Source organism: Megascapheus bottae, chromosome 3, assembly GCF_031878675.1.
Source record: "Megascapheus bottae isolate mThoBot1 chromosome 3, mThoBot2.hap1, whole genome shotgun sequence".
Taxonomy (NCBI): Eukaryota; Metazoa; Chordata; class Mammalia; order Rodentia; family Geomyidae; genus Megascapheus; species Megascapheus bottae.
The window spans coordinates 61558570-61582424 of record NC_143511.1 but is presented as its reverse complement, the minus strand read 5'-3'; the positions used below and the strand labels follow the sequence as shown (position 1 = coordinate 61582424).

Here is a 23855-nt window from a genome sequence, read left to right as displayed (position 1 = left end):
ATATGAAATTAATAGCACCTTGGAACCTAGTGAAAAAAATATGCTCGGTATTTAGCATATAATCTGGAATATTCTAAGACTCCTAAAAATGAATATAAAATTTAATATAGAATATATTTGCAAATGAAGGATGCAAAGAAATTTAGAAGGCAATTCAAATATTCAGTCTTAAATGTGAAAAGCATTAAAACTAAACGGGGAAGAAACAGGAAAGCTAAAGATCTAAATTTGAAAAATTATTTTATTATTTCTGGGTAGCATTGTCACTTACAGTGACATTTCTATACACATACATGGGAGTGTGTGTGAGATGTGCTCCTTGGCGCCTTTGATAAAACCCACATCTCTGCCATTAATTCATTTACAACAAAAGAGAGCAGCATAAAGGTAAATTGGAGACTTTTGATAAAATTTTCCATTATCATCTGAATGGGAGACATTCTTAGGATATCATTTAGAATCATCTCTAAAATTATATTTTAGTACAATTTTATTTTACAATGAGACTAAACCATGACTTTGTAACAATGTAACAATTTAATCATATATTTTAATGGTTACTGATGAAGTTTCGTGGCTACTAAAATAGTCTTAGATCTATCTGGATTTCTTCCTTTCTTTTTTTCTGCCTTTTTTTTTTTTGTAAAAACATAAAAGACCCCTGTGCAAATACAGAGCTTTTGTTGTTGCATTGCTGTACTTTGGTACATTTCTATTTATATCTTAATCTAGCAGCATCCTTAGTTTGTAGTATCTTACTTAAGAGTAACTGAAAAATCACTAGCTTAGGCTTTACCTGGGAGCTTCTACTAGCTAGAAAGTAAGTAGAAAACCATGGAAGGAGCTATCTCACAGACTATGCACCCAAGTTTGTCCAACTTTTCCAGTAGATACTCTGAACAGGCTTGATTATCTCATGTCCCAGCTCACAATGGATGAGACAGAACACTAGAAGAAAGTGGGAGCACGTTGACAGAACACACTATTTAGCAGATATAAAACATTTTTTTAACCTCAGAGTTGAGGGAATCACATTGTAAGAGATATTAACTCATACTTGTTATAGCCCTTTAAATTTTATGAAATGGGATATATATCCCATTGGGTATTTCATAACACCTTATGAATATAACTTCATCATGAAAAAGTGAAATATACTGAACATGCTATTTAAGAAGGCAGGGAGGTATACTAACATACCTGAAAGACTTGCATCAAAAATAATTACAAGTTTTTTAAATTTGGCACTTAAGAGATATGCATTAGCTATCAAAAATTCATATATATGGTTTCTCCCTGACCAACCCAAGATGTTACTGAGTGGATTTTCATAGCACTCAGTATAGCTGGCCATTAAGAGGGGATGATTGTCATCAGTAAGTTGTCAAACATTTCTCCTGCAAACACAAGTTTAATGGAGAGTTATGGATACCAGTACCATGTATGTTCCGACTAATGCTGAAGCCACTGAACTTCTAAAAGTCTCAGAGCATTTTCCCTATACTGCACTTTCTAAGAGAACATGACATTAAGTATAAAATAATGTGAACTTGGTTCTAGACACAAGAGCAGGGGATATGTGATTTACCTTCTCCTTAACTTTTGATATGACATCTTCTCAGGGATGTAGCCAGAAATAACAAAATGCTTTGGGCTTCTGAGAAACAAAAAGCACGCACACTTTTAAAAGATTAAATTAGAGGTACTTTTGTCTTTTGCTATTTGGGTTTCAAAACTGAAAGTAAGACACTCTACGTTTGATGTATGTAACTGATTCAACATGGCACTGCCATAAACATACTGTCTGGAGACAGCTTTTAACCTGGAGAACAATTTATACTACACTTATCAATAATACTTCTTACCAATTATCATGAATAAAAAATGATTGAATAAAAGTGAAAAACATCAGATTAGGTATGCTCTAAGTAAAATGTGGCCTCAAAAGAGTAATGAATAATTCAGATATTATATGCATGAAGTCATTTAATTCCTTGATTAATATTTCCTGATGATTTTTTGAATATGACTGTACCTCAAAGAGGGCAAAAGATCTTTGAATTTGTACTGTTGTTAATTCTCATTTTTGTGGCTCTAATTTTACAAATGAGGATATTAATCCTCCAGGTTTTTTTCTACCTCACAGGTTCTTACCTTGCTTGAGGATTTTTAATTAGGAATAGATGATATGTATGCCCCAAGTTTACTATCTTCATTCCCATGGAAACTTTCAGTTCTGTAAAGATTCTTTTGCTTGGTACAGATGGTAATAAGGTTCCAGAAGATACCAAACAAGCAAAGTTATAGGCCAGTTTATCAGCCTTTACAAACTAAAGGCAAAAATGACACAGTAATAAGCAGTCTTTGGATAAATCAAATAAGACAAATATGAGTTTGAATTCCAGTTCAGCTATCCATAACCACCCACTGTGACTTCAGACCAAGTCACTTAAACCTCCAAAGTGAATCTGAGGTTCATTCTACTTACCTTGAAAGTTTTTGTTGTTGCTGTTTTGGCTTTTTGTTTGTTTTTTGGTGAGGGCTAGTGGTAAAGTAGGCACATTATTTAACACATAATACTCAGGAATAGTGGGTCAAGAATCACTGACTGAATTTAGAGTTGGGTGACATCAGGCCTTTCCAAATTCATATAATTTATGGAATCTTGAGTATCAATTTGATCATTATTATTTCTAATAAAAATTGTGGGTTTTTTTCCTTCAAAACTATATTTGCTTTTACTTTTTTACAAAAAAAAAGTTTATGGACAGACGATTTTAATGTGCTCCATAGTATTTTTTCAATAACTACAAAATTTTAATTTTTGCAATATCCATGGTAAGATGACCAAATTATAAAAATGTATCCTAGAGCCAATATGGTTCCAAGTTAGACATAACCTTTTATGAATCTGTGCGAATGTCTGTTCTGCAAATCTTACAAAGAAGTGTCATTTTTATTCATGTATATGGCTCACTTTAACATCTCTCTAAGGTTTAAAATACTTTCCTTCTCATGACTGAAATTCTCAGAATTTGCTCCCATGCCCTTCATTTTCAATTTACTGGCCATCTTCAGGGTACACCATAATATAACTTAAAGACAAAGCATCTGTAAGAGCCAACTTAGTACAGTAGAAACTGCTCTGAGCAAGTTTCTCAGGAAATTTGAATTCAATTAGGAGTCTTGAATTCAAGAACTGGCTTTGCTATTAACTTTGCATAATCTTTTCTTGTTTTTTCAAATAATACAAATCATTCTATTCCAAGTTATTTGCATTTCTAAAATTGCTTTCATTTACCATTACTATTTAAATATTCAAAACATCTTGTAGGGACTGTATTAAGCACCAGGTTGATATAGAAGTACTGACTGCTGCTTATAAAGTTTTCTTCCCCTGTTCCAAAACTATGATCTGGAGAACACTTGAATAAAGATTACTGAGGGTTTCTGTTAAAAATACACATTCCTATTGTTCCCCGCCCAAATCAGAATTTCCTAGGGCCCAGGTTTCTGCATTTCACCCCTTACGTTTAGCCTAAGTAGCCTCGAGTGAGAAGACAAGGGTAGTGCAGTGGCCTGAATTTCTCCAGCTTCTGGCAAATCACTTCTCAACACCATGCCATTCAACAGAACAGCATTCTTGTGCTTAGCCTCTGCCTGGTGCTTTCACTTAGCACATCTTAAAACAGAATCTAAAACAGGTGTTCCTATGGGCACTTAGTCTTGCCATCCACGTCACTGACTCCAGGGTTATAACAACAACTTGAATAGGACTACAGCTCGCTGTTTACTAACAGTTGAGCCTATGACCCCTGGCACAAGAAACAAAGATAATAAAATGCCACCACTTTACTCTTGATTCACCCCTCAACTCCAATACTGTTTACAGATCATCCTGTGTGGCTCAAAGAACCACAGAAAATCACAATGTTCTCATCACTCTCAGTCGATATTGGCTAACCTGATAAATAAAATCCTTTTCTGTACAACAGAAATGATAAAGCCTACTCCTTTTCTTTTCTTTAGCAATGCTGTTGATAACAACAAAAAACCAGTAAGGACACATGCTCAAGACTTAAAATTCATACAAGTAAAATAAATTATTGAGAGAGGGATGGTATTATTTTTCTCAACAAAATCTTTCTTAAATGAAAAATTTTGCATAATTTTAACAGGAAACTTAAATGACATTTTGTTGTAAGACTATCTAACAGTTATAACAATAATGCCATTCTCTATGCTCAATATAGAGAAATATAATAGCAACTTTAAAAGGCCAAATATACCAATAAATGAAGGTGAAAGGCCTTTTTCAACAACTGGTATGCTAACACCCTATCTGGGTTTTATTTAATACTAGTGCCACAGGTTTCTCTTATCTCAATCAAAACTCCTGCCACAAAATTCATAAGAAAATCAAAAAGGAAAAGGAACTCAGAAAGAGAGATGAGGAAGGAGGAAGAGAGATGAAGAAGGTGAAGAATTCAACAAGAGCTACCATGCAAAATAACCAGAAGAACTGGAGTTCAGTGGCACAGATCAGCAGGAGCAGAGGAATGTTGAAAACGATGATGCTGCATAGTCTAACTTGGAGGTGCCCGTAATGACGTTGGATGACCACGTACTCAGGTCACAGGTATGTTCCTAGACCCCTGAGAACCAGGGTCTTGACCCAAACTTGTAAGATCTTCTAAAGAGAAAATACTTCACCTAAATTGAAGTAATGTATAAGTCGAACACCCAAAGAGTCCCTTATTTGATGTAAGTTGTGCCTAAAATTTTGGCTGATACAAAGAAACTCGTCCACTAAGGCACCCTGAGGCGATCTGACAGTGCGTTGGGGAGAACTTTGTTGTCAGTACCACATCATTGTGAGAGTACAGAGAACGAATCACCCGGAGGGGACTGGCTTCTTTGGGTAAACAGTCAACTAGTTCACTGCACAGTTTGTCAAATCCCAGCAAACGAATCCCATAACCATGTGGAGAAGAAATCATTCGCCCATCAGGGCTGAAACAAAGTTCTTTGATGTAACCCCTGCCTACATTGGCTTCTTCAATGTAATGAGTCAGTCGTAGGGAACAGCGAGGCGAGACAGGTCGTACTGGAGCTCCTTCCTGGAATTCATAGACACACGTCCACTAGGGAAGGAAAGAGAGACAAACCAATTATTAAGCCCCAAACAGTGCTACACTTATTCCCTATCTCTGAAAAGCTCAACTACATGCCTAAAGGATTACCGCAAAAAAATCAATCAGATGAATGCTATCTATCCTCCTTCCAACTAACAAAATCTATCTAATTTCCTATCTTCAGAAGCTGAAGTGATTCTGCACTATGATGCCCTGTGTTCTCTGCAGATGTCAATGTATTCTGCAGTAATACATTTCCTTTTCTGAGAGGAACAATAATAATATTTAAAACATTCCTGGCCTGGGTGCTGGTGGCTCACACCTGTAATTCTAGCTATTCAGGAGACTGAGAACTGAGGATTGAAGTTCAAAGCCAGCCCACACTAGAAAGTCTATGTGACTCTTATCTCCCAATAAACTACCCGGAACAAGCTGGTAGTGGCGTTGTATCTCAAGTGGTAGAGCTCTAGCCTTGAGCACAAAAAGGCTCAAGGACAGAGCCCAGGCCTTGAGTTCAAGCCTCAGAATCAGCAAAAAAACAAACAACCAAACCAAACCAAACAAAAACCATTCCTGGGATATATCCAACCCCTAGAACACCTTTCTGCCTATACACTTCAAAGGCCCTTCTCCCCTCCCTTCAGTTGTGTTCTCTAGAGCAGTGAGGTCCTTGAAAGATCCTTGCTTTCCAGAATGATGGAACCAGGGATTTCCTAGATTTTTTTTTTAAATTTATAATTGGCTTGCCAAATATCACATTTAGACAACTTAGCTGAAATATCTAAGTGTTCTGCTTAATATATAAGTTGTTTCTTGTTGTTGTTGTTGTTTTAAACAATGAGACAAAGAATGAGGCAAGAAGTAAGCAGCTAGGTACAAACTAGGCTGATGATGGTTTGTAGAGATCTTCTCAGTGTTCATGCAGGAGAGGAAGAAAACTTTCTATGGGATAATATTCAGCAACAGAGACCAGAGACAGAAAAAGTTGAGAAACAGGATCTCTGATAGTATGCCTCTGAGCAGGAGCACTGTATCAAGAGATCAACCTGTCGAAGGACACAAGACAATGGTAATCTGTCCCATGCGCTCTGTTCAAAGGGCCTGCCAGGAGACAATGGCTCACGCCTGTAATCCTAGCTACTCAGGAGGCTGAGATCTGAGGATTGCGGTTCAAAGCTAGCCCTGGCAGGAAAGTCCATGAGACTGTTATCTCCAATTAATCAGAGAAAAAGCCAGAAGTGATACCGTGGCTCAAATAGTAGAGTGGTAGTCTTGAGCAAAAGGACCTCAGGGCAGTGCCCAGACCCAGAGTTCAAGCCCCAGGACCAGAGGGGGGGAAGACAAAAAAAAGGAAGAAGAAGAAAAAGAAGAAAAGGAGGAGAAAGAGGAGGAGGAAGAGGAAAGAAGAAAGAGGAAGAAGAAAGAGGAGGAAAAGGAGGAGGAGGAGGAGGAAGAAGAGGAGGAAGAGGAGGAGGAGGAAGAGGAAGAAGAAGAAGAAGAAGAAGAAGAAGAAGAGGAGGAGGAGGAGGAGGAAGAAAGTAGAGTGCAGCAGCCCATACCTCCTGATCATCAGTGTTGCTTGAGCACCGCAGAAGAGTGGCCCAGCCTTTGGGGTGCAGCTGTAAGGAAGTGATACAGTTTCCACGGTCCCTTTCACCAGGAACTTCAGGGGTTAAGACTTCAAGACTATTTCTTGGTGAAACTCCTGAGGTAAAAGAAAATGAGAATTTGGGATGTACCTTATTCAAATCCAAGCAATAAAACATTTCATCAAAGCTGTGATTTCCAGTAGCCACTTCCCATGCTTCAGTCAATGTATGGCTTTTGAGTTTGAGGAAACAGAATGAGTATAAAGAATCTTAAGTTCCTAGAATGAATCACAGCAATCTACTGGAGTCCCTGGGACTTGGATCTACATCTCAAAAAGCTCATTAAGAACTATAGTAACTTGACAGAACAGTTCAGATGCTTCTCTGCTTACAATGGGGTTGACAAATTCACGGTAAGTTGAAAATTCTGCAAGTTGAAAATGCATTTAAATATACCTAACCTACAGAGCAGCATAGGTCAGCAGTATAAAATACTGGACAGAATTGGTTGTTTATTCTCAAAATTGTGTTGCTTCCCAAAATCATGTCCATATTGCTAGTCTGGGAAAAGACCATAATTCAAATTTGAAGAATTATTTCTATTAAACACATAACATTTTTAGGCCACTGTAAAGCTGAAGGTTCATTAAGTTGAACTGTTGTTAAACTGGAAACTGTCTGTACTATAAACAGGAAATCAGCTACAATTATGGAGAAGAGAGAGGACACTTCTCTTGGAGGCATGTCAAAACAAGAGACCGTAGACATTGTTTATCATATATTTTCCTGGTGACTCTACTATTCCACATTGTTTCCTTCTACCTACCCCACAAAGAAAATGGCTATAGTTATTAGAACATTATTGCTACAGGAATATGTCATATTCTTTTGATATGTGAAGAAATGCTTTAGTTGACATTGCAAGAAAGCAGCATAGAATTTGTTGTTGGTAAGATTACAAAATCCAACTTTTAACCTACCTTCTCTTTGAGAAGCTCGTGACATGTGCTTTTCTGAAGAGGAATGGGAGTCACTGTGGTGACAAGGTGAACCAAATACTCGAGGACCAGATGAACTTGACAGAGTAGGCAGATCTTGAAAAAAAACAAATAAAGTCTGACAATAAACTTTTAGCATTATTTGTTCTTTCTCTCTCTCATCAGATGTGTGTGTGTGGGGGGGGGTCATGGGGCTCTGTCCCTGAGCTCCTCAGTTCAAGGCTATAGCCCTACCCCTGAGCTGGGTACTCTCCCTGAGCTCTTCAGCTCAAGGTTACCTCCCTACCCTTGAGCCAAGCCCCATTTCCGTTTTCTAGAGGTTAGTTGGAGATAAGAGTCTCAGGTATTTTTGTGCCTGGGCTGGCTTTGAACCCTGATCCTCAGATCTCAGCCTCCTGAGTAGCTAGGATTACAGCATAAGCCACTGCGCCCAGCTTCGCATTAGAATTTTGAACTCAGAGTCTCAAGACTGTTTAGTTTACTTGCCCCTCTGCTGGAGTTCTGTCACTTAAGTCACACCAACAGCTCAGCTCTTTTTATTTTTATTTATTTATTTATTTATTTGCCAGTCCTGGGCTTGAGCTCAGGGCCTGAGCACTGTCCTTGGACTTTTCTCAAGGCTAGAGCTCTACCACTTGAGCCTCAGCACCACTTCCGGCTTTTTTCTATGTATGTGGTACTGAGGAATTGAACCCGGGTCCTCATGCATGCTAGGCAAGCACTTTAACCACTAGGCCAAACTCCCGGCCCTTTATTTTTATTTTTTTGGCCAATCCTGACACTTGAGCCCCAGCACCACTTTTCATTTCTGGCTTTTTTTGTTTATGTCATACTGAGGAATCAAACCCAGGGCTTCATGTATTCTAGGCACTCTACCACTAAGCCACATCCTCAGCCTCAGCTCAGCTTTTTGTTGGCCAGAGATGGAGTTGTATGGACTTTTTGTCTGAGCTAACTTTGCACCCTGACCCTTCAGGTCTAAGTTTCCTGAGTAGTTAGGAATATTGGTGAGCTACCATCCATACTACCACCTGCTCTCCAACTTTTAAATTAATTATTTTCTGGTGCTGGTTCTGGGGCTTGAACTCAGTGCCTGGGTGCTGTCCCTGAGCTCTTTAGTTCAAGGCTACCACTCCACCACTTTGAGCTACAGCACCACTTCTGGTTTTCTGGTAATTAAGTGGAGATAAGAGTCTTAAGGACTTTCATGCCTGGGCTGGCTTTGAACCGTGATCCTCAGATCTCAGCCTCCTGAGTGGCTAGGATTACAGGCATTAGCCACGGGAGCCTGGCTGTCTTTGAGCACTGCTCAAGGGAGCACTCTACCACAGTTCTACTTCTAGTTTCTTGGTAGTTAATTGGAGTTAAAGAGTCTCAGACTTTTTTTTTCTACATGGACTAGCCTTTTTTTTTTTTTTTTTTTGCCAGTCCTGGGCTTGAGCTCAGGGCCTGAGCACTGTCCTTGGACTTTCTCAAGGCTAGAGCTCTACCACTTAAGCCTCAGCACCACTTCCGGCTTTTTTCTATGTATGTGGTACTGAGGAATCGAACCCGGGTCTTCATGCATGCTAGGCAAGCACTTTAACCACTAGGCCAAAGTCCCGACCCCGACGGACTAGCTTTGAACTGCAATTCTCTTAGATCTCAGACTTCTGAGCAGCTAGGATTACAGGTGTGAGCCACTGGCACCCATCATTAACCCATACTTTTTCTTTTCTTTCTTTGTGCTTTAGTTCTGAGGCTTTAACTTGAACTCTGTACCTGACGTTTTGTTCATTGGCTTAGTACTCTACCAACTAAGACATACCTCCAACCCTGAACCATACTTTTAAAATCCATCTGAAATTCTAACATAAAACTAGGCTATAGGCTATCACTAAGATGGAAGACGGCAGGACAGCTCTTTAGACTATGTTCTAAAATCTTTATATCAAAGCACTTACATAAAATAAAATGAAGACTGGGAGTTTGGCCTAGTGATAGAGTGCTTGCCTAGCATGCACAAAAACCCAGATTCAATTCCTTGGTACCACCTACACAGAAAAAGCCAGAAGTGGTGCTGTGGTTCAAGTGGTAGAGAGCTCTAGCCTTGAGAAAACCCAAGGACAGTGCTCCAGCCCTGAATTCAAGCCCCAGGACTAGCAATAAAATAAAATAAAAATGAAAAACCAGATAAATAAACATCTTTAGTTATTTTCATTTCGGTACTAATATGAAACAAGAAAATTCAAAGAAAATGAAAACCAAGCTGTTTAAGACTATTAAATGTCAGAACAGGCTCTAAACAACAGGCCTATTACTGGGATTGTGTGAAAATCTTTGTTAAAGCATGTGACAAACTTCTATTATCATTCTTGAAATAACATAAGTACTATCTTTGCAATGTAATATAAAACTTTATGTTAAAATCTATAGAAAAAATAAAATGAATACTAGATATACGCATTTGATATACTCAAACAGCAACTTCAGTTTCATCATACATTTCTAATATAGTCTCACACTTTTACTTGGAATTATTAGTCAAATTTCCTGTGATATTTAGTATCAGAATTACCCTTAGAAGACTGAGAGCTGCTTGAATTTTGAATTAAAAAAAAAAGTCAACTACATGTTCTAAGTCACTGCTTTGTACTAAGCTAAGGTTGGTTATTAATGGCCCTATCCTTCACTTGTTAAAAAAGGATAATCCTTTTCTTTCCTTTTTGTCTTTTTTTTTTTTTTTTTTTTTTTTTGCCAGTCCTGGGCTTGAGCTCAGGGTCCGAGCACTGTCCTTGGGCTTCCTCAAGGCTAGAGCTCTATCACTTGAGACTCAGCACCACTTCCAGCTTTTTTCTATATATGTGGTACCGAGGGATCAAACCCAGGTCTTTGTGCATGCTAGGCAAGCACTCTACCACTAGGCCAAATTCCTGGCCTCTTCTTACTTCTTTTTCGGGACCAAAGCCAGGGCATTGTACTTGCTAGGCAAGTGCTCTACCACTGAGCTCTGGGATCATCCCAACCATCCTTTTCTTTAATAAAGAAGAGATTTCCTCCTCATAGTCTAGAGGCTGGGAAGTCCAAAGTTGAGGGTCTCACTCCTGGGAAACATTTGTGCTGTCCTGTGGCAGAATGTGTAAAGGCAAGAGGGTGAATACTTGCACATACTCATAAGAGAAATGGTAAGAAGGGAGGGAGGGAAGGAAGAAATACTGTGTCCTCATCTACAGACTATACATACTGCTCACCAAACTGCTTTGTCAACAGCCCTTTGTGAGCTGTCACCATCAGTAATTCCACCTAAGAAGTCTCTGTGGCTGGTAATGGGATACTTCCCAACAAAGGGCTTGCCTGGTTGAAGGTGAAATCTCCTGTTGTCCAAAGCCAGGCCCCTCTACCTTCAAAGCCACACATCAGAACCTCAGGGTGAGCAAAAGGAATATAGATGACCCAGAAGCACACCTGGGGTTTAGTGTCTGTACTTGGACAATCCTCAAGGTTATACCTCCAACTTAGCTTCTTCATGGTCATTTTGGAGCTGGGTTGGCTTCAAACTTCCTCTTCAGATCTCAGCCTACTGAATAGCTAGGATTACATGCATGAGCCATTGGCATGAAACAATTTTTGAGATGCTCAACTTCAAACACATATTTATGAACGCTTTGCTTGTAAGTTGGTTGGTAAAACTTAAATTTCTACTTTTTAACAGTTAAAATCAAGCAACGATAGTCTGAATATGCTTGTATTTTCCCAAAGAAGTCTTTAGGAGTAGCTCTAGGCACCCAGGAGAAGAGTTCAAACTTTTGAAGTTTTCTTTATGAAATTTTTTTCTGGATTTTTGTTAATATAAAATATTAGTGAGAAATATGTTCCCACATCAGTCCTCTCATTTTCAAAGGTGAAATATAACTTCTTTCCTATATAATGCTGATAAAATATAGTATTTAAGTTTTGGGCTGGGAGCACGACCTGGTGGTAGCATGCTCGCCTAGCATGCACAAAGCCCTGATTAAAGATTCTTTAGCTAGCAGAGACTTAAAAAAATTAGCAGTTACTCTTCCTAAGCTGTATGACACAAAGCTACAAATTAATATTATGTCAGAAATTTATACAAAACATTCAGATGTCTTTTTATGTTCTTCTCCTTTTTCATGTTATGATTCTCAGAAGAGGTACATATCCCTTATGTCTCAGCTGCTTTTTTCCCTCTATGCTGATATTAAGGGTGGCTGAATCAAGATCTCAGGTCTCAGTTTTCTTTTCTGGTTGTTGCTGTTGGTTGTGGGGCTTGAACTCTGGAACTGAACACTGTCCCTGAGCTCTCTCCAGCTCAAAGCTAGTGCTTTACCACGTTGAGCTACAACACCACTTTCATTTTTTCTGGTGGTTAACTAGAGATAAGAGCCTCACAGACTTTAACGCCCAGGTTGACTTTGAACCATGATCTTCAGATCTCAGTCTCCTGAGTAGCTAGGATTACAGGCCATGCTATTACTATTACCTGCTTTGACCCTTTACTTACCTGAACTTGATGTAGTTCTTCTGGCTCTCAAAATGGGATAACTACCTACTTCCAAAGACTTGGTCAAGTCAAGATCATGCAGAATTAAGAGATATCCAGAGGACGTTGAGATCAACATTTTGGAACAATCTGGTGTTAATCTCATTCGCATGAGAAAACGTGTATGAAAGAATTTCTTATGTGGACACCCATCTTCTGTACACCTACAGAAGAATTCAAACCAATAAAACTAGTTGTTAAAAATATAATAGCCAGCCCAGAGTTCAAGCTCCCTAACCCCCCCACCATACACAAATATATATATATATATATATATATATATATATATATATATATATATATATAAAATAGCCAGTAGTACTCACTAGATAGTATGTTGAACATTTCCAACTATACAACTTGTGTGTAGGTAGAGGAAGGAAAGACTGGGAAAGGGATTGAGAAGGGATGACACTGTCCAAAAAGAAATGTGATCCCTACCTGACTTAAACTATTATCCCTCTGTAATCACCTTTATAATAATAATTTTGAAAACATTCAAAAAAACATAATAGCTCAGTGCTAGTCAAATTATTTTGCTCTTCAAGGAAAAATTTACAAGTAATTTAATGTATATTTAGATTTGTGCATATGCATTACAACTTTTTTGTAGGAAGGGGTTTGAACTCAGGCTTGAAGCTTGACTGGAAGACATTCTACCAAGTGTACCATGGCCCCTGCCCTTTCAATGTTTTTGTGGGTTGTTTTTTTTTTTTTTCCTTTGCCAGTTCTGGGGCCTGAACTCAGGGCCTATGCACTGTCCTTGGGCTTTCTCAAGGGGAGGCTCTGCCACTTGAGCCACAGTGCCACTTCTGGCCTTTTCTGTGTATGTGGTACCAAGGAATCGAACCCAGGGCTTTGTGCATGCTAGGCAAGCACTCTACCACTAGGCTACACTCCGCCCCCTTCAATTGTGTTGTTGACTATTCCTTCTTTTATATCTCTGACCTTTTCAGATCATCCTTTCTTTCTGAAGAACATCCCAACCCCTCAAATGGTGGCTCAAGTCTGTAATCCTAGCTACTCAGGAGGCTGAGATCTGAGGATTAGAGTTCAAAGCCAGCCTAGGCACACAAGTTCATGAGACTCTTATCTCCAATTAACCACCAGAAAACTGGAAGTGGCCCTGTGGCTCAATGGGGTAGAGCGGTAGCCTTGAGCTGAAGAGTTCAGGGACAACGCCCAAACCCAGAGTTCAAGCCCCATGACTCACAAAAAAAAAAAAAAAAAAAAAAAATTTTATCATCTGTAAATGTCTTAGATTTCCTTTCTAAAAGAAATAATCTGGGGTCTGGGAGTGCAGCCTAGTGGTAGAGTGCTTGCCTTGCATGCATGCACAAAGCCCTGGGTTTGATTCCTGGGTACTGCATACATAGAAAAAGCTGGAAGTGGTGCTGTGGTTCAAGTGGCAGAGCGCCAGCCTTCAACAAAAAGCGTCCAAGGGCAGTGCCCAGCTCCATGACTGTCCTCCCCCCTCCAAAAAAAGAAATAGTTCAGGGCCGGGATTGTAGCCTGGAGGTAGAGTGTTCACCTACATACACAAAGCCATGGGTTCAATTTCTCAGTACCACATACACAGAAAAAGGCAGAAGTGGTGCTGTGGCTCAAGTGGCAAAGCGCTGTCCTTGAACAAAAAGTGTCCATGGACAGTGCCCAAGCCCTGAGTTCAAGCCCCAAGATTGGCCAAACAAAAGAAAGAAGACAGAAAGAATCCTATACATTCTTTTTAAAAATTGTATCATCTTTTATTGTTCAAATCTAGTTATATAGTTAACTACATTGTACTAAGTTCAAGGAGAATAGTGTGTGTGATAATATCTCCTTGAGATCAGTTGATACCTAATTTATAATCTAATGCATTCTAATTTTTTTTTCCTTTGGCCAGTCCTGGGGCTTGAACTCAGGGCCTGAGCACTGTTCTTGGGCTTTCCTCAAAGCTAGCGCTATATCACCTGAGCCACAGCACCACTTTTGGCTTTCTAACAGTCCTGGGGCCTGGACCAGGACTAGTTCTCTACCACTTGAGCCACAGTACCACTTTCAGCTTTTTCTGTGTATGTGGGACTGAGGAGCTGAACCCAGGGCTTTGTGCATGCTGGGCAAACACTCTACTACTAGGCTGACTCTCGGCCCTATCCTCTATTCTTTACTCAATTATATGTAGCTAGAATCTAACAAGATTATCTCCTTTTTAATATGATCTCTAAACAGAATATTTCAGAAATGTTCCTGGTGTTAATATATTGACATTTGATCATAACAACAAGCATATTTCTATTATTTCTCAAATTTCAACACTTCAAGTAATCAATTTCTCCTCTTTCCCTATCTCCTCTCTCTTTTGCCTGTCCTAGGGCTTAGGCCTGAGCACTCTGCTTGAGCTTTCTCAAGGCTAGACTTGACAACTTGAGCCACAGTACCACTTCAGGCTTTTTCTGTGTATGTGATACCGAGGAATCAAACCCAGGTCTTCGTGCATACTAGGCAAGCACTCTACCACTAGATCAAACTCCCAGCCCCTTGATTTCTCTTTAAAGAATCATTTTACTGATATGAGAAAATATTCTACTCAACTGAGGCATAATTGGTAATTCAGAAAACTGGTTCATTGTGTAGAACTGTCCAGAGTAATATAGACCATTTAGAAATTATGGTCCTTGTCAAATAATGTTAACAGGTATCCACTCTTCTCAGTGACAATCAAAACCACCACATTTTATCATCCAATATTCCCTTTGGGATCAGAAGAACTCTGAATGAGACTGATTCTTTTAATGCATAAAACTAAAGTACAGCTGTGCATTGGTGGCTCATGCCTGTAATCCTAGCTACTCATGAGGCTAAGATCCGAGGATCCAGGTTCAAAAGCCAGTCCAGGCACCGAAGTCCGTGAGACTCTTACCTCCAATTAACCAACAGAAAACCAGAAGTGGCACTGTGGTTCAAGGGTAGAGCAACTGACAAAAAAATAAGAAAAAAAAAATAAGGTCCAAATTTACAAAATAAAAACATTCAGAAACGAAGGCAAAGAATGAAAAACAATGTTGTTCTACAAGGATATAACACATTTGTCATTTAACTGAAAACTCTTTTTTTGTTGGGGGGGATCACGGGGCTTTAACTCTGGGGTTGAGCACTGTCCCTGAGCTCTTCAGCTCAAGGCTACTGCCCTACCGCTTGAGCCACAGCCCCACTTCTGGTTTTCTAGTGGTTAATTGGAGATAAGAGTTTCACGTTCCTCAGTGCCTGAGCTGGCTTTGAACCGCAATCCTCAGATCTCAGCCTCCTAAGTAGCTAGGATTATATGCATGAGCCACCACATCTGGCACTGGAAACTAGTTTTATAAACCAGTTTTGGTGTTCACATAGTATTCTCCAAAATTCCTTCCTTCCCCTTTTCCTGTTCCTACCCCTCATATCCCCTCCCTCCCTCCTTTACACTTCTGCAGTGCTGGAGATGAAACCCAGGTCACACCTGCTAGGCAAGCACAATAGCACTATACTCAGGTCCAAAACCTTTAGTTGCCATATATGTCTAGGAATAAGTAATCAAAGATGGAATAATTTTTTCTTAAAGCCAGGTTTTATTCTCAAGGTTTGAATAACACATAGTATTTGTTTATATTTTTAAAAGTTTCAACTTATTAGGGCCGGGAGTTTGGCCAAGTGGTAGAATGCTCGCCTAGCATGCACAGAGACCCGAGTTCGATTTCTTGGTACCACATACAAAGAAAAAAACTGGAAGTGGTAGAGTACTAGCCTTGAGAAAGTCCAAGAACAGTGTTCAGGCCCTGAGCCCAAGCCCAGGACTGGCAAAAAAAAAAAAAAAAAAAAAAAAAAAAAAAAGTTTCAACTTATCATATTCATTATAATCCTAAGTCTTTTAATTACAAACCTGTTAGTGTCCCAAATAATGACATTTCCATCAAATCCTGATGTTACTAAGAGTCTTGTATTAGTATCATATTCGATGTTCTTCACCCAACTAGTGTGACCATGTAAAGTGCATACTTTGGTGTTCAATTTTCTCAGATCCCATAATGCTATTGTAGTGTCATCAGAGCAGGTTGCAAACAGCCGGTTATCAAGAAATCTACAAAAGCAGAAAAGAAAAACTGGTTCATTTAATCTCTTTTTAAAGAGAATGTGACTTGAGAAACAATCTCTACTATCAAGAAAGAAGAAAACGGAAGGACAAGTTCACTATATAAGTGAACAATTAACTAAGTATAATTCACATAAGCTATGATCTAGTAAGAGCCACACTGTGATCTAATCCATTTTCTTTAAATTATTAATGTTTATTTGGAACTGAAAATAAGAGTGTGTGTTTGGAATATAGTGGTAGAAAGAAATGAACTTTAAAATTTACAGGAAATAAGAGAGAATTTAATAAGCGATTTTAAGACTTAATTGCTAAAAAGGACAGTGTACTAGGTATAAAGGATTCTAAATAATGAGAAATATTTGCTACAAGTAACATCTCTATTTAGAGCACATTTACATACAAAATTATTATTCACAAGCTGTCACTTGTGTTGTTTTCCTAGTGGTACTAGGATTTAAATCCAGTCCTTGTGCTTTCTAGGCCCTACTAATTAGAGCATATTTCACCTGTTCGTTTTTCAGACAGGGTCTCTCTATAAAGTTCAGGATGACCTGGAAATCATTATTCCTCTTCACCCGAGTGCTGGGATTACAGATGTGTACCACCATCCCATAATTTTTAATAAATAAACACACATTCCCCAAACATTCTCATTTCGTGACATTTTATTAGGACTAGTCAAAATCAGAAGATAGATTCAATTAAAATATTCTACAGTTCGTGTGTGTGTGTGTCTGTGTGTGTGTGTGTGTGTGTGTGTGTGTGTGTGTGTGTGTGTGTTTTGTCCGGTCGTGGGCCTTGAACTCTGGGCCCGGGCACTATCCTTGAGCTTTTCAGCTCAAGGCTACCACCCTACCCCTGGAACCACAGCATCACTTCCGGTTTTCTCGTGGTTAATTAGAGGTAAGAGTCTCATGGTCTTTAGTGCCTGGGCTGGCTTTGAATCAAGATTTTCAGATCTCAGTTTCCTGATTAGCTAGGATTATATGCATGAGACATTGTGCCCGGCTTACAATTCAGTTTTATTTTGCATTAATGACTCAATCCTTGGTGAGAATATTATTTTATATAAATATTCAAAGGCAACAAACTTACTCTTCATACTTATATTTAACATTAAAATGTCTTATGTAGGGCTGGGAGTTTAGCCTAGTGGTACAGTGCTTGCCTAGCATGAATGAAGACCTGGGTTTGATTCCTCAGTACCACATACACAGGAAAAGCCTGAAATGGTGCTGTGGCTCAAGTGGTAGAGCTTTACCCTTGAGAAGCCCAAGGAGAGTGCTCAGGACCTGAATTCAAGCCCCAAGACTGGCCAAAAAAAAAAAAAAGCCTTAAATATACAGTTATACATAACTTCATGAATTCTGATGCTCCCACCAAGATAAATCATTACATAATTTTGATAGAAATCAATCTTAGGGGGCCAAGAGTTTGGCCTAGTGGTAGAGTGCCTGCCTAGCAAGCACGAAGACCCGAGTTTGATTCCTACCACATACATAGAAATGGTGCTGTGGCTCAAGTGGTTAGAATTCTAGCCTTGGGAAAGTCCAAGGACCAGAACAGCACTCAGACCCTGAACTCATGCTCCGGGACTGAAAAAAAAAAAAAATCAACCTCAGTATCCACAAACACTGTCATTAACTTCCTGAAACTTCTTATGGCTTTTACAATACCAGACCCACTTTCTCCTTGCACTTTGGCTTAGCTAACTCTTGTTTTTGTCTTCCATTTTAGATATCATACTTTCCAGGAAGGCTTACCTCTCTATTTGAACTAAAGGAGATATGCAAATTCTCTAAGTTCCCAAAGCATGCTATACTTGCATTATAATATTTAATACTACAGTGTAGAAATAACTTTTCATGCTATAAAATACTTGAAGCCAGGGGAAAACGGCTAGTTCATAATTACAGCTGCAGTATTCAACATATGCAGTACTAGGTACATAGGCATTCAATCAATATTTATTAAACAAATGAATGAGAGCAGTTTATTGCCTAATTACACAAAATAATTGTGTAGAATAGTCAAAGAAATGACAGTAGTCATCCAACTGTTGGATATCTGAGTTTCTTAGACCATTTTATATTGAAAAAAATTCAGGCAGCTCTGCCATGGCCTCCGTGGAGGCGGATCTCAGTCCTCCCGGGTCTCAGCGAGAACCCAGGGCCAGCTCCCACAGACAGGATGAGTACTCAGTGGTTCTCCCCCCTCATGTGGGCGCTGGTGACAGGCTTCTCCAAGAGTGGAATCAACTATGAGATTATAATCATAGATGATGGAAGTCCAGATGGAACAAGGGATGTTGCTGAACAGTTGGAAAAGACCTATGGATAAGACAGAATTCTTTTCAGATCACAAGAGAAAAGGTTAGGACTAGGAACTGTGTACATTCACGGGATGAAGCACGCTACAGGAAACTTTGTGATTACTATGGATGGTGACCTCTCACACCATCCAAAATTTATTCCTGAATTCATTAGAAAGATGATTTTGATATCTGTTTTGGTATCTGGAACTTGATACAGAGGAAATGGAGGTGTATATGGTTAGGATTTGAAAAGAAAAATAACCAGGTTATGTGTTCCAGATGGAAATGATAGTTCAGGCCAGACAACTGAAGTACATACAGTATCCAATATCATTTGTGGATATTGGGAGGAAATGAAATAGTCTCTTGAAACAATTATTGACTCTTTTTGTTACTACACGAAAGAAAGTTACTCATTTAGTCGTACCATGTTCACTTCAATATAAAAGTACACAAAGCCTGGTTATGGAATAAAATATACGCTTACTACATGAACATAAAGTAAGATACATTACAAACAAATCTTTTCTCTAAAAAAATTACCATTTTGTATTCAAAATTAAAAGTTACTGGTTTAAAAAAAATTCAAAGCCAGGTACTTGTGGCTCACACCTGTAATTCTAGTTATTTAGCAAGCTGAGATCTGAGGATTACAATTCAAAGCCAGCCAAGGCAAGAAAGTCTATGAGATTCTTATCTCCAATTAAGCATCAGAAAATTGGAAGTGGCACTGTGGCTCCAAGTGGTAGAGTGCTAGCTTTGAAAAAAAGAGCTCAGTGACAGTATCCAGGCAGGCCCTGGATTCAAGCCCTAAGACCAATCAATTAGAGAAAAGAATTCAAGGGCCGGGAGTTTGGTCTAGTGGCAGAGTGCTTGCCTAGCATGCACAAAGACCAGGGATCGATTCCTCAGTACCACATACATAGAAAAAAAGCCGGAATGGTACTGAGGCTCAAGTGGTAGAGTACTAGCCTTGAGAAAGTCCAAGGACAGTGCTCAGGCCCTGAGCTCCAGCCCAGAACTGGCAAAAAATAAAATAAATTAAAAAAAAGAAAAGAAAGGAATTCAAGTCTGGCACCAGTAACTCACACCTGTAATTCTAGCTGCTCAGGAGATTCAGATCTGAGAATCACAGTTCAAAGTCAGCCTGAGAGGAAAGTCCATGTGACTCCTATCCCCAATTAACACCAAAAAATCAGAAGTGAAGCTGAGACTCAACTGATAGAGCCTTGAACAAGAAGCTCAGGGACAGTGCCCAGGCTGTCACACACATAAAAAAATCCCTAGGTAGGCATGGGAGAACCTACCTTTGATCTCTTGAAAGTTGAAGGATTAAAAGTTTCAGCCTAAACTGAGACTCTGTCTCAAAACTAAAAACAATAAACAAACAAAATACTAGGATAAACATCCTTTCAGCCAAATATTGGTCATAGCTCTGTTTCTCTAAGTTCATTCTTCCCAGAATAATGTAAAAGTAACTTTGTAAACACGTGAGGCTTCTGATACATTCAATCAATTGTCCTCCAAAGCACCATATCAGGATCGTGGCCTAGCATGTCCCAAGCTTCTGGGCTCCATTCCTCAGTACTACATATACAGCAAGATCAGGAAGTGGTGCTGTGACTCAAGTGATAGAGCCCTAGCCCTGAGCAAAAAAAAGCTCAGGACAGTGCCCAGGCCCTGAGTTCAAGCCCTAGAACTGGCGAAGAAGAAGACGACGACGACGACGACGACACCACTATACCAATACATTGTTCCATTTCCTGAAACTTTTTTTTTTTTGGTAAAAAAAAAAAATGCAGTTCTACTTTTCTTAGGGATAAAAATTTCACTGAAGACAAAAATGGCAACAGGCTTCTAGACAGAAGTATTGGCAGAATTACAATTAAAATACTGCATTTCCTTTATGCTCAAATTAAAATGAGATTAAAGCAAGATATACTAAGCAAATTCTAAGCTTATTAGTAGCTTTATAGTATAATTTCCTGAAACTTTTGCCCCAGATTTAAAAAAAAAAAGAATTAAAAAAAAATTTAAAAAACCTTTTAAGCCAGGACAGTGGCTCACACTTGTAATTCTAGCTACTCAGGAGGTTGAGATCTGGGGATCTTAGCTAGCCCATGGAACTAAAATCCCTGAGACTCTTATCTCCAATTAACCACTAGAAAACTAAAAGTGGTGCTGTGGCTCCAGGGATAGGGCAGTTGCCTTGAGCTGAAGAGTTCAGGGATAGTACCCAGGCCCAGAGTTTAAGTTCCATGATTGGGAAAAAAACAAAACAAAACAAAAAACAAAAAGTAACTGATTTTTAGTAAACCTGAACTTCTCTCACATTAGAAAATTATAGTTAGGGGGCTGGAAATGCAGCTTAGTGGTAGAATGCTTGCTTAGCATGCATGAAGCCCTGGGCTCAATTCCTCAATACCACATGAACAGAAAAAGCCAGAAGTGGCATTGTGGCTCAAGTGGTAGAGCTCTAGCCCTGAGCATGAAGAGTTCAAGGCCCAGGACTGGCGAGAGAGAAGGCGAAAAAGAGGGGAAGAGGAGGAGAGGGAGAGAGGGAGAGAAGCAGAGGGAGGGGGAGAGGGAGAGGGAGTGAGAGAGAAAAAGATAGTTAAATATATACTTTCACTGGGTGCCACTGGCTCATACCTGTAATTCTAGGTACTCAGGAGGCTCAGCTTAATCTAAGGATTGTAGTTTGAAGCCAGTCTGGGCAGACTCTTACCTCCAGTAAATTACTCAGAAAAAGTGGGAAGTAACACTGTGGTTCAAGTTGTAGAGTGCTACCCTTGAGCACAAAGAGCTCAGAGACAATAGCTAAGCCCTGAATTCAAGTCCTAGGACTGGGGGAAAAACAGACACACACATATGCACAGGCACGTATGTGCGCGTACACACTCTTTTTTGGCAGAATTGAGTTTGAACTCAGGACCTTCAGAACTCTACTACTTTGAAATTTTAGTTTTTTTGAAATTTATTTTTTCAGATAAGGACTTGCCTGTGAATAATTGGCCTCTCTCATTCCTATTGGTATGACAAGCATGAGCCACTGTGTCTGCCTTTTTTTTTTTTTTTTTTTTTTTTTTTTGTGGTAGTTTAGTGTAGATAAGATTCTTATGGGTAGGATTTCCTGCCCAGGCTAGCTTTGAACTGTAACTCTCCAATCTCAGCCTCATGAGTAGTTAGAATTACTGGTGTGAGGTACCAATATCTGGCCAAAGCCAATAATTTTGAAATAAAGTTATCTTAAAGAAAAATTCAAGCTGGGCACTGTGACTCACACCTGTAATCCTAGCTACTCAGGAGGCTGGGATCAGAGGATTTTGGTTCAAAACCAGCCTGAGCACTAAAGTCCCATGAGACTCTTATCTCTAATTAACCACTAGAAGTGGTGTTGTAGCTCAAGGGGTAGAGTGGTAGTCTTGAGCTGAAGAGCATTAGGCCCAGAGTTCAAGTCCCATGAAAGACAAAAAAGAAAAAAAGAAAAAAAAATTCAATATTTTAAGTTGACTCATTTGTGTCCCAAAGTATTGCCTGTTAAATTTTTGGACTGGAGAATCACTGCTACATCCTAGGAAGTCAGTTGACACATTTAGGATAATTTTTATTCCAAAACAAGCAGCTATAGAACATGGGAAATGCATGTTTAACTCCATATTCTGTGATAAATAAAAGGAATGCCACATTCTGTGACAATCCTTCACATATACCAAAATTCAAATGTCTTGAATTCACAAATGTCAAATGTTCCCATAAAACTTCAACATACAACTATTACAGATTTGAATAAATTGAGTTCATTATCAGAGGACAAGTGATAGAGGAAAAAGAGACTTCACATTAATTTTCTTAGATGCACATATATTTCATTCCAAGTGAAAAATCTTGAATATCTTTAAAAAATTAAAGAACTAAAACTCATGAAAATAAATTTTTCCTATTTACTTACCTATATGTAATTCCTTAGCATAGAATGAACTAAGTGTTGGGTTCTTAAAAATAATCTTTACAGGGGCCGGGAGTTTGGCCTAGTGGTAGAGTGCTTTGCGTAGCATGCACGAAGACCTGGGTTCGATTCCTTGGTACCACATACATAGAAAAAAGCTGGAAGTGGTGCTGTGGCTCAAGTGGTAGAGCTCTAGCCTTGAGAAAGTCCAAGGACAGCGCTCAGGTCCTGAGCTCAAGCCCAGGACTGGCAAAAAAAAAAAAATAACAATAATCTTTACAAAGTACTAGCCTTGAGAAAGTCCAAGGACAGTGCTCAGGCCCTGAGTTCAAGCCCCAGCACTAGCAAAATAATAATAATAATCTTTACACAAAATTATTATAGAATATAACATCCTTATTCCACATTTTAGTTTTGTACTATGTTAAGTAATTTTTTTGTCAGTTGTGGGACTTGAACTCTGGGCCTGGTGCTGTCCCTGAGCTCTTCAGCTTAAGGATAGTGCTCTACCACCTTGAGCCACAGTGCTACTGCTGATTTTCTATTAATTAATTGGAGATAAGAGTCTCATAGAAGTTCTGTGAGTGGGGTGGCTTTGAACCTCATTCCTTAGATCTCAGTCTCCTGAGTATCTAGGATTACAGGTGTGAGCCTGTAATGGTGCCTGGCTTAAAGTAAATATTCTTATGGTGATCTTACGGCTTCTGTCTGCAACCTTTTAATTGCAGGTGACCTTTAAATCCAAATATAAAAGTTCTCATGAATGAGAAGTGAGCCTGTATAATAAATAAGTGTTTATGTTTAAATGATACCTCTTTTCCTTTCCCCAAACATGAGATAACAAAAGCATTCACCACAACTAGCAATGTTTTTATGTTATAAGATAAGCAAGTCACAAAACTAGAAATGAACTAGAAGATATTACCAAATGTGTACAAATGACTACCCAGAACTAAACCAGAAAATATATGCCCACATTTCTGAAGAGAAAGGTAAAGTAGTCTCATAAAATGAATTCTAACTATGAATTCTAATTCCAATTCATATTCACTCTGAGTATACTTCTACCAGTTAATATATAAGACCTTGTACAAGTCTGAGTTGCAGTTTATTTAATCCCTTAAAACAAGTAGATTAACTATCTCATATAGCTACACTATAAAGATCAGAAGAAGATTCAAATTTGTAGGTCTGAGGTACTGGGCAGGCAATACCAACA

General features: G+C 39.0%; 1 protein-coding gene and 1 pseudogene across 1 annotated transcript in view; one reads left to right on the top strand and one right to left on the bottom strand.

The window, feature by feature from the left end:
* Nucleotides 1–223: 223 nt before the first annotated feature.
* Nucleotides 224–23855, bottom strand: part of Dcaf10 (DDB1 and CUL4 associated factor 10) — a 44053-nt gene continuing 20421 nt past the window's right edge. Inside the window, exons 3-7 of the mRNA XM_090330281.1 lie at nt 16161–16358; nt 12227–12429; nt 7705–7818; nt 6695–6840; nt 224–5144 (exon numbers count right to left, since the gene is read on the bottom strand). Of these exons, the coding sequence (XP_090186407.1) occupies nt 4776–5144; nt 6695–6840; nt 7705–7818; nt 12227–12429; nt 16161–16358 (1030 nt within the window). The 3' untranslated portion in view covers nt 224–4775. The remainder of the gene's footprint in view (nt 5145–6694; nt 6841–7704; nt 7819–12226; nt 12430–16160; nt 16359–23855) is intronic.
* On the top strand, nt 18491–19044 carry LOC150065647 (dolichol-phosphate mannosyltransferase subunit 1 pseudogene; annotated as a pseudogene).